We start from the raw sequence: 15,536 nt of genomic DNA, 5'->3' as shown, positions 1-15,536 counted from the left end.
TGGGAAGTGTAGAGAAACCCTGATACACACAGCTTGGTAATTGCACTAGCAGGTACTGAGTGTTTTTTGAGAATAGCTTTAACATTCATGAAATAGTCAAGTCCTCCCAGACTAACTCAGGAATGGCATTGAGTGACAGCATCTGTGGAATCTCCTTTTTGGGGGGTGTCTGCATTGAAATGAAGGGAGGTGACTGACTGCAGTGTGAGCAGCCAGTGGGGCAGCCTCGAGGAGTGTATTCCATTTAAAACACATGTGCTGGGAGGGGACAGCATTACAGGCTCGGGGGGGCTGCAGAGGCTGAAGCCATTCAGTAAATAACCAGAGGTGTTCTGCCTCTATCCTCAGGTTCTTGCTCCCTGCCACTCGCACTCCTGATCTCAAAAAAACCCAAACCGAACAAACAATTTAACTTTGCCATGGTATATTCAGGTTTTTCTGAAACATTTCTATCAGATCTTTGCCTGTTAGAACTTAGCATTTTAGACAGCAGTTTGTTTAGTGGTGGGAAGGTTATTGTATGAACCAATTAGCTTAATAAGCTAAAGTTTTGCTGCAGTTTTACCTTAGATTCCACTGCATGTCTTAGGGATTCTGGAAACGATGTAGGTGTATCTGGGTTAGGGCACTTTGTTACAATTAACTCCTTAAAGTAAGGGATATAATTTGTGGGGAAAAAAAACCAACCCAGCCAACCAAATGATACTAATTTTATTTGGCTTAGGGTATGTTGCATCATATTAGTGTTCAAGATAGGCTGAGAAAGCATGTAGATTCCAGTACACTTTACAGCACCTTACGAAGCACAAACAGCTGGTGGAGCAAAAAAAGCAGAACTGTGATGTGCATGCATGTTCTCCAGAATCTGCCAAGAGTGGGACTCAGGCTTGCAGTCAAACCAAATCTTCACACAGTATTTGCAAAATAATGCTTACTTGGCACTGCCTAGCCCTGGCCAGTCTGTACGGCCCTGTTAAACTCTTTATTTCCCTTTAAAATAAACAAGTATTTAAAAAATCCTGCAGGAACGGGGAAGAGGGACTAGATAGCATTAAAGTGTGTTGATATCTATAGAGAATTATCCTTGCAATTAATATTAACTGAGTTGATAGGAGATATGAATTAGTCTAGGAAGGTTTTTGATAAGAGGAGGAATCTTGGATCCTAGAAGAAGCCTGACTTTTGGGTTGGGTTATTGCATGTCTGGAAACTCGTTGTTCAAATGGCCTGAGTTTGAACTGCTGCTTCTTAATTCAGGTCAAGTGACGTACCAGTTTCCAGAAAATTGAACATACCGTGGACTTCGTAATAGTTCAAAAAGTTAACTGCTATACTTGCCTTAGAGTTGGCTTCATCTTCATTAGAAACACCAATATAGTTATATGAATTTGAGGTAAATTATTTTTAACATTGTACTGTTAACAGACTCAAACTGATTTTTCTTCACTGTTGTACTGAAAATCTGTAGTATATTTTTATAGCAGCTGATAGTAATTCATACAGAGTGGTATGCAACAGATTGAAACTTTTGCCTTCCTCAAAGCTTGTTTATTTAGTTGTCTTCTGTCATTTGCAACTGAAAAGTAAGGTTTATGTAAATGTCTTAGCTCTTTTAGTGAAATATGGAAAACTTTGTATAGCTGGTATATAAAGCTGTTTCTAAGGATGAAGAAATGTTTTGCTTTAGGCCTAAATTCAACAAGCATCCCACTTGGGAAAGGGAAAATGTGTGTATATGCTCAATTTTAAGAGGCATGTGTTTGTGCGGTCTTTAATCAAGATAAATATAGATACTATTTTAAATTCTGTTCTGTAAAGAACTGAGAAACAAGCTCATTTTGAACAGATGAGTGGCTTCTAGGTTTGATCCATATTTTTTTAAGAAGCTTTAAACAGCTATTTTACTAGATGATTTAAGTATGAATAACATTGAAATGTTTTTTCCTTTTTCCTGATTTTGCTTTCATTTTTTTTCTTCTGTTACTAAAATTCTGCTATCACATCTCCGCTTTTTTTTTAGTCATGAGGAAAATTCTATTCCTTTGTATGGTTTTCTGATGTTGTGCATCCAGTTTCCCTGCCCACCTAATTACTTTTTGTGAACCTCTTTTGACTATTATTCATCAATATGTGCAGTTGTGAAAAAATTTAACAGAGGAATAATGGACCTAAAGATAAAATTTTTGAAAGCCCTGTGAAGAGTGTATGAGTGTAGGAGAAGGGCCAGAATTCTTGGGGGTGGGTGGGGGTTGAGGAAGAAATTTGCACTGGAAACTCAAGAGTGTATTTTCCTTTTACTTCCTATCAGAGAGTGGGTTTGAAGTAGGTGTGTCTTGGCCAAGAAGATCTCATATGTCTTCTTTACTTGATAGTTAAGGAACTGGATAAATGGGACAGTTCAGATGGCAGAGAATCCTGATGTGATGATGGGAAAGGAAGACATAAGGGGTAGTTGGGCTTACTGATTTTGGTTTGGTGTTGGGATTGTAAAGTCTTAAAAATGCAAGTTCTTAGGTTCTGAAGCCTTTAACAGTTCCACTGCTGATGGAACAATATTTCCAGTTTCACAAAAAAAGCTATATAAAAAGTGTATGCTCAGAAGAGCATTTAAAGTTAGTTTTTAATTTTTAATTTTGAGTATAAAATAGCAATATGCTATTTAAATAGACTATAAATAAAGACTAACCATAGATATGAGATTAATGCATTGACCTCAGTGAAGTAAAAATTTCAACCAAAGCCATTAGTTCTATGCATTTTTTTCTACAAAATGAAATTTTATGTACTTCAGTTGTTTGCTGAGAATCTTCATGGTTCAGTTTCTGCAAATCCTGCTGTTTCTGGTTACATTAGTTTGAACACTTCTCAGCTTGTTTGAAAGAATGGGGTCTTTTAACAGTTCTTTTTTTTTTATTTTTTTTGTGTGACCTGTTTCTTTTATTTCTTCTCTCTTATCAAAATGCTAGACATACACAAGCACTAGCAACAACTCCATGTCAGGCTCCTTGAAGCGATTGGAAGATACCACAGCTCGATTTACAAATGCAAATTTCCAGGAAGTTCCTACACACGTTTCAAGTGGAAAAGATTCTTCAGAGGCTAGAGGGTCAGAGAGCAAAGGGAAGAAATCTGCAGGTCACAGCTCAGGTCAGAGGGGAAGAAAGCCTGCTGCTGGAAGAAATCCAGGAACAACTGTGACTGCAGCTAGCCCTTTTCAGCAAGGTACTGATTGTTATGCTGTAATGACATGGATTAGAAATTTTATATATTTAAAACTTGAAAAGTAGTTTATCTTTTATCCTCAATAATGAGAATGTTATTGCACTTCGGTGAAAAAAACCCAGCTTTTTTCAGGCCAAAAAGTTTGTTGTCGTAACATGAAAAAGAAGGTCGTGCGTCTTAAAGTGCAGAAGCGATGCTTTTGTTCAGACTGTTAAAGTATTCTCTTTATCTGCTAAAAAAAGAAGTGTCTTTATATGCTGAAAAGTTAGTCTGGGATAAACTTGAGCGTGGATTTGAGTCTAGAGGTCTTTCTTAGCTCTTTAAAGGAGTAACAGTAATGGTTTGCAGTCAGTGCACATTAGAATGAAACTGGATTACCTAATGGATAGGATGCAGTAGCCCCCAGATAATTTTTCAAGATGCAGACATTTAAAGTATACCATTTTCTTCAAAGTGAAAGACCTTTTTACTTAACTTTTTTTTTGTTGTTGAAATATATTAACAGAAAATGATTGTGTGACAAATATATATGGTTTATTTACCTTAAGTAACACAAAGTTTTTACCTTACAAACATACTAAAACCATGCACTATTGACACTTCTAAAAAACAAATTTAAAAAAAATTTCTGTATTAATGTAAATTGTATTTTAAATGGAATTCTTAACAATATTTTCTGGAGTACTAATGACAAAACACTAATTTTTAAAGGGGATGGGTTTTCTATACCTAATGTCATATTTAGAAATATTTTCTTGATGGGATAGTTGTTATCAGTCTGAGTTCTGTGAAATAGTACCCACATGCATCCACTCATATAAAATTACTGAATTTCAGTGGAAGTAGATGTTTGTAATTCCCAAGAGTGCTCCATTTTCTGCCTTGCATGCACTAATACAGTGATGAAACGACTGCATTCCAAATATTATAGAAACAATGTAGTTCTGTGACAGTGCTAAAGAAGTCTTAAAATGCCAATTTTATACGCTGTTTTTCACTTACTTTCTTGTGCTTTTGAAAAATACCTCTTCTGTGGAACACCTCCTCAGCCAGGGTAAATTAAGTACAATTGCTGTTCCTTTGACCTGTGCCAGACCCTTGATTTTGGGTAGAATGATAAGGAAGATTGCAGAGATAGTGTAGGTATGATCATAGCACATTTCTATCAGCCTTCTTTTTTTATATGTGCATGTTTATAAAAACCTGCTCCGACTTGCACCAAGTGTTTGTTTATTGTAGTGGCTTCAAAACATGATGGATGTCTAAGTTGCCTAAGCGGCAAAGTTGTTATTCTCCTAGTATTTAATTTTACTTTGTTTGTGCTCCAAATTTAAATCTGAATCTCAGACACGAATCCGAGAATCATATCTGGCAGAATGAAGATCAGCAGGAGAACCAATGAGTTATTTAGAGAAATAAATTCTTTAGCTCTTCGTAATGCTTTTCATAAAGTCCCTCCACATTGAAGTTTTGTATTCTGAGATAGTAACATTTCCCATCAGTTTTCATCAACTGCAGGTTAAAAAAAAAGTACTTTTTTTTTTTTCTTTTTTAGGAAGCTTTTTGGGCACTCCTGGGAGCATAAAGTCATCTTCTGGAAGTTCAGTTCAGTCTCCCCAAGATTTTTTGAGTTTTACAGACACAGATCTGCGAAGTGACAGTTTCACGCATTCTCAGCAGGCTTCGTCAACCAAAGATGTACATAAAGGAGAGGCTGGGAGTCAAGAGGGGAGTGTTAATTGTTTCACTTCATTAATTGGTCTCCCTTCATCATCAGCTGTTTCCCAATCTAAAAACTTTGAAAGCTCACCTGGAGACATAGGAAATTCAAGCCTTACTTCTACAGCATACAAACGAGCTCAAACTTCTGGAATAGAAGAAAAAACTGTAACAGAGAAGAAACGGAAAGGAAATAAACAAAGTAAACATGGGCCTGGTAGACCCAAAGGAAATAAAAGTCAAGAAAGTCTTTCCCATCTTTCAGTTTCTTCTGCTTCCCCTACTTCATCTGTAGCATCTGCTGCAGGAAGTGTGACAAGCTCTGGTCTTCAAAAATCTCCAACTTTGCTCAGGAATGGAAGTTTACAAAGTCTTAGTGTTGGTTCATCTCCAGTGGGTTCAGGTAGGCATTTATTGGATTTGTTTTCTTACCTCAAAATATGTTTTTATTATTTTAGCTGTAATTCTGAGTATGCTTTCAAAAACAGGGTATCATTTCAAGTGTCATGGAAGAGTAAGTTTTGTTCCGTGTATTGGTGCCACTGTGCTGTAGGTGGCTGCAGTAGATTGACACATGTATTGGCCTATAGGCAATATAAATGCAGGTTTTGAAGCTATAGGGGGAAAAGTAAGTTGCATGAAAATAGGTTCTTTGGAAATTACATGTGACAGGTTTAGCTAAAATAAGTGATAATACAGACTGTGTTGTCTGTGTGTTCTGTTACACAGAGAAAACAAAATTGTCACTCAGGCATGTCAGCTGTGCTGAGTACGTCCCTCAATTATTTTTTCCCAATTTAGCTTAACTAAAAATCAAATTGTCTATATGGAGAATTACCAGTTTAAACATACAAAAGTATATTCCGAATCTGGACCCCTGTGCAGCTGGATGACATTCATATATTCTTGCGTGCTTTTTAGCAATTGAAGTTGGCTGGTTTGTTCTTCCTCTGTTTATGTGCATCTGGGGCTGTGAGAGGCTTTCTGTTCCCAGTAAACGTGTGTGGAATGGCCTAGCAGAATACTGTATCTACCAAAGTCTTTGTTGCTCTGAAATTTCTTTCAAAGCTTTTGTGTTTGGATAAAAATAACAAACTACCGGGCTTTTGAAACTTTGAAATTTTGTCCTGTTTGTTGTAGCGAGATTTTTGCCTAATTTTTCTGTTATGGTGGAAAAGAGAAATGGAACTTGAATTTTTGCTTTTGATATTGTATATTTTCATTGTATAAGCAAGAGATACTTTTAAAATATACATGCTTCAAGAAACAAAAAGCTTCATATTTTCTTTAGAACAAGGAAGGCAGGTACTTAAAAACTTGATCTCAAACCCACATTGTTTGAAATCTGCTAGATATAGGCAAATGATTTTTATTAGGGGTAAAAATGACTATTTTATTAGGCAATAGCAGTGGCAACTATATTAAATATTATTTTCCTGTATTGAAATCTTCAGGGAGAAATGGTTTATGACAGAACTTAGAGTTCACTGTTTATCTTTTTGTTTGAAATACAATTTTAATAACAAGTTCACCTCATACCTGTTATGAACAGAGACCATCTTGCAGATTTATGTCAGTGTTCTGATTATTATAGTACAAACTGTCTTAATCCTTTGTAATCTCTTTGAGGTGGATTATGTATAGTGGTAGTTGGGGTAACAGATAGAAGTACAAGGTCTTAGTTTGAAGTGAATGACCCGTGTTTCGCCCCTTATATTTGTCTGAATATTCTGGTCTTGTCAGCACCTTGAACAGGCCTTTCCCTGGCCAGATCCATTCTTACTTCCTCTGTCCTCTCTATTAGATCTCACTCTTCTATCTATAAAATACCAGTGATAATGTTAAACTCCTTGTTTTGAAAGACGTGGTTGGAAATACTGGGTAGGTTTTATTAATCTTATCGTGATATTCAGCCTATAATTTCACTTCTGTTAAACATACTTAGATTCTTGGTAGCCAGTGTTACACCCATCCTCTAAAACTGGTATTTTCTGAAGCTGCCAAAGAATATGAATGAAGAACAAACAAACAAACAATATCACTCCAACAAAAACAAGAAAACCCAAAGATACAAAACCAAAAGGGATGTCTTTGTCTTGGAACGTGAGCTCTAAATTTATCCAGAAAATACTGTTTGAACCACAACATATTGTTTTAATGTACTCTTCTCCCTCATTTCCCCTTTTCCTTATGGTTTTAGTGCTGCTTTCCTCACTTCATCATAAGCATTTTCTGGGTTTAGCAGTCCATTTACAACTTTGTTACAATGAGGAAGGGCATATGAGTGTTATCAGTATTATCAGAAACATACATTTTCTCAGGTATGATATGTGGATGTTTCTCTTTGAAATGTGTCTACATTGTCCAGTAACAAAATCTGACATGTGAATCTAAATTATATGATCCAAACCCCCAAGTAAGATTTTATGCACGTAAATGTAGTGAGAGAAAATGCAGGGCACTCAAGTCAAAAAGTTTTTACAGACTCTTACCTGGAATTGCCTTGTTACTTCAAAGAAGCAGAATTGGGAATGAGCTAGACCATACTAAACAAAGCTTTTGAGGCACTTTTTCAAGAATCTCTTCCTCTTTTTTTATCTTTTTTAATAACCTTCCTAACTGCAGCTATCTGAAGCTACCATTCTTTTTCAGTTTTCTGAAGAGTACTTGCTGAGATCCATAAAAATTATGAAAAACATGACTTCAAAGATGTATGATAATTGTGTTCATAGTTAATGCTCAAATTAGATGAAATGTGAAGGAAAGCTTATTTTACGAGGTAATGCAGATTCATCATGTGCTATTTATACATAATTAAATGTCTTCCATTGAAGTTTTATTCAGAATAAGTATATTCAGCTCGTTTTCTGAAAATATTTGTCCTCTCCAAACTTTTATCTAGTCCACAAGACTTCTGTTTCCTGCTTAGTAAGAACAGAGAAGTACCATGAATAGTATAAGGACATGTGATTAAAAGCTGCTGCAGCACATACACACAGGTTTTATTGCAGTTACCCTGCAACTGGTCTGATGTGTTTGGATTTTGATGACTTTAAATGTTCAATCTTTATGCCCCTTACGATTTTTTTCTGAAATGTATTTATAACCAACCTCTTAGGAAACACTGAAATAAGGTTTTATAAGATTTAATTGGTAGGGGCATAAGGAATTTTTGTAGTAAATTAACATTTTAGTAGTATATCTCTCCCTGTTTAAAAAAAATTCTTTAGCTAATAACAGCTGATTAACAAACCACACTTGTCCTTCTGTTGGGATTTCACAGGCACTGTAAGATTATTGTCTAGGAAGATATAAGTCAGTTTTCAGTGGGAGTTATATAAAGCTGATACTAGTTCACCCCATATTTTGGAGTGATTTCAGAATTCGAATTTTTTTAATGGGGCCAAGGGTGGTGAAGGGCGAGAGGGTGAGTTCATCTGAGTTCTACAAGTTTAAAGAGCTATTTAACTTTTCAAATCTGGTAGTTGTGTTCTCAGCATCCTTCTAGGGAATGATACTTAAAGATTTCTAGTCTGTAGTACGTAAAACATTGATTCCTTCTGCTGAAGGCTTTTAATTTTTTTTCTTTTTTTTAAATTTTCACAACAGCATTGATTAAAGAACAGAAAACTTTAGCCCAGGGATTAGAACAGATGGTAGTAGTACCTTGTCCCAGTAGCAAATTCCAAGATCAAATGTTCTTTTACTACACTTGCACTTTATTTCAGCAGGAGTGCAGAAGCTAATAAGGTGATGGGAAGGAAAAAAAAATACAGTTATGATAAATAACTTTCATGCATTTTGTATTTTTCTGTCAAGCAGTTTGTGTGTCTCTGGCCCCTCTTTGTTTGGAGTACTCTTCAGTGCATGAAGAACTTCCTGAGATCTCATGTCCCACAGCAGTAGGGAAAGGAACATTTTACGTGGCATACTGCACTTTCTGGCTTTTGTGGAATAATGTAGTAAGGTAAAATGGAAAGCAGTCAAGTATCAGAAGTCAGCTGAAATTTCTGTTTCTTTATGAAGACTGGAGAAGTTTAACTTACAAATTTGGCCTCAAAATGGTTAGCCCATTGTTTCAGCACTATTGCTATGCCCATCTTCTGGAATTCCTTTGTCCCAATTAAGGCAAACTTATAATTTGTCTTCCTACATTTTTATCTCTGCATCATATATATTCTACCCTTAACCATGTATGCTCTGGTTGGTAGTACTAGACAGTTTTTGAAATAAAGGACACATCTGAACCCAGTATTTTACTAATATAGCAATGTTTCAAGCTCTGATTGGGAAAATGTTAATGTTTTTTAGGGAGAGAGAGGGACTCAGGTCCCTCTGAGTTGGTCTTATGCAGTCAAATTTCAGCTTTACATGCAAGTTTTCTAAATGCTTCAGCTTGGTTCCATGTATTTTGTTCTCCTTTCTCATCTCATTCAAGCAGTGATAGAACCTTTGTCAAGTGTTACAAGTGTTACACTGTGCAAGATCATTGTACTGTTAAGCTCGTTGTCATGCTGATGATGTAAGAGAACGCTGAGTTTCAAAGTAGAAATGTAACTTGAAATCATTCTTATTCAGATACTGAGTCCCTCAGTACTTATGTTAGATCTTCATGATGCTGTGTTTAGTTTGACTTACTAACTAAATCTACTGGGAGAAAGAGTTTAGAAACAGTTATTCTGAAACAATTTGTGCTATTAGGTTCATCTGCTAAGGACACCAAAGCAGAAGTAGTCTTGCTGTGTTAAAAGCCAGTTTGTATTCCAGAGGAGGTAGAACACAAAGAACAAATTGATACCAATAGATATTAATGTCCTTTTAGGACTAAGCAAATGGAGTAGAAAACACACAAGTCAAAATTAACGTGCAGGGTTTTTCATTCTTTGTATTTGAGGCTCAGCAGAAGTGATGCTGAGATTGGTAAATGGTGTACAAGATTAAAATATTAAAATTGATGATTGTTGGTGTAGAAAACGTGGAGACATTCATCAGGTAACAGGGAAGAAATCACACAAAGGTAGTAGCTTATAAAAATGGGGATTATCATGAAAGGGATCCCCTCATCAGTGTTCTTAGCTAAAACAGTTGTTATCAGCAGCTACAGCTAACAGTATTGACAGTTCCTGACGAGGAATACCTCATACTTCCATGTTCTTAGACTGTCAGTGTTAAATTTCAGCAAGTCTTTAAAACTCGTGAAGTGGTAAGAAACTGGTGAGTCAGTTAATTCTGTGCAATTACGATGTGTCTGACAGAAGAAGGATACTAAGAGATACAAAGATGTAATGATTAATGGTGGTTATTGTAAGTTATGGAAAAGCACTTATTGGACTAATTTCCTATTTAAAAAATAATTTTATTAATTATTTTTTATTAAAAGTGGCATAGTAGATGTCTACATTTCAGCTGATACAGCATGACATTTTAAATAAAGAACTGTAATGATAGGAAGTCAGCAAAGCCTTCCATTAACTGTAGTTAATAGTTAAGTCTCAATTAAATTTCGATCAGAGAATTATTAAACCAGTGTTTACTTCATTTTGTTATTTCCCCTTGCGTCAGTCATCAACTTTTTGCTCAGTTGGTTAGAGCCAGGTGTTGCTAATAACACCAGGGTTGTGGGTTTGATCCCGTACGGGGGCCATTCACTTAAGGGTTGGACTTGATGATCCTTGTGAGTCCCTTCCAGCTCAGAATATTCTGTGAAATCTGTTGGATAGCTCTGCAGTTTTTGAAACTAATCTGGTTATGAGGACAGGGTAAAACAAATCTCTCGCTCAGAATACAAACTAAGAGTAAAGTTGGTGGACCTAAAGTAAATGATTGCATCTTAGAAAGATGGATGTATACTTGCAGGATAAGGATGACCTTCTGGGGAAGGAAGGGCTGTAGAGAAAAAGTATAAAGGTAATTAATCAGCTATGTCTGAGTTTCCAGTGCTGAGCTATGTTTAAAAACGTTTTAATGCATAAACAGCAAACTAATGAGAAAGGCAGCTCTGTGCTCAGAGTGTCTGGTCTTTGAATACTGTGTCTAGTTCTGCTGTCTACTCTGTGTAAAGAAAAGAAGAGCCACAAGAAAGATTTAACTACTGGAAAAAGCATGTTATTGGAGAATAGCTAAGGAGAGAGTTTATCGAACTGTGAATATCATAAGAGGAACTGAAAACTGTTGCTACAGTGATCCTTAACAAAAAAGGTAGAACATGATCAAGTGAGAGAAAGTAATAGTTGAACAATTTTCAGTTCTGAAAATTTTAGATATATTTTCTAGAATATACAGTTCAGTTGAGCATATTTATTGGATTTGCAGGTGTGGAAGACATTCTAGAGCTAAGAAATCAATGTGCTTGCAGAGATTCTTGTTTGGTTCTTACCTATGAACCTAATTCTGTACTGTATTGTCTCTTTGATTTCTAAAAGAAAAATTAGCATGGTGCATCAGTTTAGCATATGAAATAGTCTGTAACTGGGCAAATAATGCATTTTAAAATACAGTAGTTAGTAGTGAATTGTTAGGCAGCATGGGTCTGTAGAAATTGGTTTGCAACACAGTATGTTCTATGCTTTTATCGGAGATTTGGAAGAAATTAAGTCATCTTTTCTGCTTGCTCTGGGGGTTTAGGGTGGTTTCTAAAACTGTATGTTGTAAAAAATGTACTTGGATGTAATGAATTCCTTGACTGAGAAGGCTGTGTACAAAAAAACAATGAACAATGAACACATCTCTTCTAACAGAGATGTGTTTTGAAAACATTTATGAAAAACTTCTGAATAATAATGGAGAACTGAACATTATTTCATATTGAGATGCTTTAGGGGGAAAAAAGGCTATTGTGATCCCTGTGACAGTCATTTCAAGAAGGGATAGAAAAGGTACATCACTTGAAATTACTCCATGAATATTGCAGGTAGCAGAGTACTGTATTTAATTATGACTTTCTTCCTAATTTATGACTATGAATGTGAAAGTTGAGAAGAGGCGTATAAAGATTAATGTTTTTAAAACATCCTTTTCAAAGACTATCTTTAATTTGAGAATATTTCCTTTTACAAAAATGTTTAGAAGCATGATCATAATTGTTATACAGGAAGAATTAATATTCCTGGTCAAGATGTTTTTATTGGTAATTGCATACTGCATACTGTAATTGCCTCGTTTTCTGTTAAAAAAAAAAAAGGTTAACATGGAAATACAAACCTATAGCACTTAATTGGATGGGCTGCTGAAAACAAGAAATGTTCAGCCTTTCCACTTCTGGAGTCTCCAAGCTGCCTGACTTTCCACGAAAGCAGAGGTTTTTGCTTGAGATGCAAATCATGCTCCCTGTGAATGTTGGAAGATTAGAAACTCTTGGAGCATTACTTTGAAAGAAAACTTGCTTTGAAAGAAAACTTGATTTAAAACAAAGCAAAACAAAAAAAAAAGTTTTCCTTTCTACAAAAAATTTAGGGTTTTTTTTTCCCTTTGTTTGTTTTGGATTTTTTTTGAGTGAAAACAGATGTGAGGGCTTTCTGGAGTGAAAAAAAAAATATCCCAGGGAAGGTAAGGTAAGTTCTGTTAGCTACAAGAGAGGTTCCATGTCAAGCTGCTGAGGCCTGCTAATATTGGAGAAGATCTCGGTAGCTGTGGAAATTGCCTGACTGGTTAATTGTTTTATAAGAATGTGTCTCTCAGGTTAAAATGGAAATTTTGAAGATTATATCTTTAAACTAGATTCCTAAATTATGGTGAGTCTGGGCATTAGTTTCTATTTAAATTTCAAAATATGTCATTATTTATTTATTTATTATTCTCTGCCAATCAACAGCAAATAGTATGTTTAAATTATGAACTTGTAATACATTTCAGATGCAACAAAGCAAAAAGCAAATTAATACAGGAAAGGGAATATATGTTTTCTTGACTTCCCTTTTAGGCCCTTCATTTAATAACAAAATAAAGAAATAAAGAAAATTTTGGTAGTTATAATTTCAAACAGCTGAGCAAAAACATGTAAATATTTCTAAACTGTTCTAAATTTTACTTTTATTTAAGTTTTGTGACTCTTCTACCCAAATATGAATTTAATACAAATACAAGAAGTTCTACAGGTCTAGATTTTGCCCATATAGATTTTTTTTTCAGAATTGGCGTGTAAATACCAACTTTTTGAAACATAGTAAGTATCTGAATGAATACACTATTTCCTTAGTTGTATCTATATTGGCAGAGAAGAAAATGGACTGGGAAGGGCTTAAAGGCTACTTAAGTTTCTGTACTTACTATTTTCAAATTCCACTATAAATCTTTCTTGTTTGGTAGGGGAAGGTTTTCAAAGAAGTCCATGAGCTTTTTGTAAACTGTTTGCTTTTACATTATATTTGGCTCATAAGCCAACAAAGTGCCTTGTATATATTTGGTGTTAGGTTTGAACTCCTAATAAAAACTCACTTATTTTAGACCTGAGTAATCTGGTTAAACTACACTGTATGGATGAGATTTATCTGACAGCTTTGCTATTGCTGTTGTCTACATAGTGAAGAAAATAAATTGCCTCCTTTTCCAGGGGCTGATTGTCTTTGCAGATACATGGAGTAAGAGTATGTGGTATTATCATTATTATATTAAAAAAAAAAGGCAGAAAGAGAAAATGCACTGAAACTTCAGTTCTGTGCTTAGATTGCATTAGTTCTTTAACTCTTATTAGAAAACTAAGAATTAGAATTTAAAATAGATACATCAGGGGAACAGGGAGACGCTGTGAAGCAATTAAGATTTCTGTCCTATCAAATGTCTTTGTTACAGAACTTGATATTTGCTTTAGAGGTGTATCTCTTTCCTGAAGATCATGGAAATAGTCCTTAGATGGAATTCTACTGTTGCATGGAAAATAAAGTGAGATACAGGTGGCATTTGCTTACCTGAAACTGTTCAGTTCCCAGGATCTCCTTTAAAAATTACTTAACTTAAAAAATGTCTTATAAAATGGTATCAAATGAAGAGGGTTTTTTTATAGATAGATTTTAAAATTAAAATATTCATCTTTTTGAGTGTGAACATTTTTCAGCATCTGGAGTCAATTACTGGAGTATGGCATTCTTTGTAAGTCAAATGTGAGATAGCAATCAGTCTTTTAACTCCATAAAATCTGTTAAAGGTGACATGGGAACATAAAAAAGTGTGTGTGGGGGACGGTAGAGAAAAGACTTGACTATAAAAGGAGCAGTAGGGTTTTTTACCCCTCCTTGAAAATTGTACTTTTCAGATCTTACAGACTTTCAAGTCTTTCAGAAATCAAATATAGCTGAAAAATAAGTTATATGTATGTGTTGATAGTTCTTGAAGCATCTTTGTCCTTCTGAAGACTGTCCAATTCATATGGTGAAATTCTTTTTTTGTTGTTGTCGTCAGTCAGAGATGACAGCACTACAGTCAGGTTTTTAAAATCAGAAGGAAGTGTACTTTGCATTTACATTTTCCATTTATTTGATGTGAAGAGCTGCAGTACCAGAAGTTAAACTGACTGAAGGTTGGTTTAGGATTACACTTGAGGAGAGGCTGTGATATCCAGAGCTGTTATTGATTATCATAATAATTGCTTAGATTCCCTTGTAAAGTTTTAAACAGAAAACAAAAAAATTAAATAGAAATGCTAACATAATGCAGTGGTATACAAAAGACTCGTTACCTTAAAATAATGGAGCTTTTCACTGAAAGATGTTGCTTGGGGACAAATCCATTCAGACTTATATTGGACAGATTCATGTATAGGACCTATACTACTTTTTAAAACAGGTATTATAGGGCCAAGTGTCTGATTATCAAGTCCACATTTCCTTATGATTCCTTTTTATGTAAGTAATTTGTTTTACTTCCTAAAATAGGTTATATGGATGTGATAGGACTAAGAACAGCAGCTTTCTGAAGCTGTGGTAGTGTAGTGTCACTTGGTACCACACTGCAGCTCGTGCCCCACAACAGTTCTTGCTGTGTAGTGAGGTATTTGCTGTCAGGTGGTCCCTGGGCAGTTCCATGTGCTATGGCTGATGACAGTCTGAACTTCCAGCTGCACTTAAAATGGCAGGAACCAACTGGGATAGCTTTACAAGTACAACTGAAGATTTCAATAGCATTTTTATTAAAAACACTTTAAAAAGGGAAACTGTGGAATCCAGTGTCAGTCTAGATGTAAAGACGTGTCTTAGGTACACTAAATGACAGTGTGTCCCAGTGCCTTTTCACTGTATGGCACTACCTGATACTGCACAAACGTTACCTGTAGTTGCAAGATCTTTGTGTTCATACACCTGAGTGGGAGCTCATTTTTAGTAACCCTCCCCAGCATAAATAAAGTGCAGAACATTAGCACAGGTAAGCCAAAACTGTATTTCCAGGTTAGTCAAATAAACCTCTCTTTCAGGAGCATTAGGCATACCTGAAAAAGTGCTGTAGGAGCTTGATATACAGGTATGCCATATACACAAAATGTGCTATTAAAATACTGATCAGGGCAGTTCTTATCAGGGCTTTTGTGGTGGTAATTCTGGAAATAGTGAAATAAACTATTTTGTATTGTTAGAAAAGCTACTTCTTATCTGATCCTGAATTTAAAG

The 15,536-nt window shown here is 35.3% G+C and overlaps 1 protein-coding gene across 4 annotated transcripts in view; it reads left to right on the top strand.

Moving 5' to 3' along the window:
* The window catches only part of MLLT10 (MLLT10 histone lysine methyltransferase DOT1L cofactor), a 122,732-nt gene that overhangs the window by 57,943 nt on the left and 49,253 nt on the right, over positions 1-15,536 (top strand). For all 4 annotated transcript variants that reach the window (XM_039388507.1, XM_027744710.2, XM_039388508.1 and 1 more), the window contains 2 exons: positions 2,967-3,222; positions 4,778-5,344. In XM_039388507.1, coding sequence (XP_039244441.1) covers positions 2,967-3,222; positions 4,778-5,344 — 823 coding nt within the window. The remainder of the gene's footprint in view (positions 1-2,966; positions 3,223-4,777; positions 5,345-15,536) is intronic.

This window comes from Pipra filicauda, unplaced genomic scaffold (assembly GCF_003945595.2).
Source record: "Pipra filicauda isolate LSUMZ 115617 unplaced genomic scaffold, ASM394559v2 scaffold65_size3143899_pilon, whole genome shotgun sequence".
Taxonomy (NCBI): Eukaryota; Metazoa; Chordata; class Aves; order Passeriformes; family Pipridae; genus Pipra; species Pipra filicauda.
The sequence above is the reverse complement of the archived record's forward strand: the minus strand, read 5'-3'. Positions and strand labels throughout refer to the sequence as shown.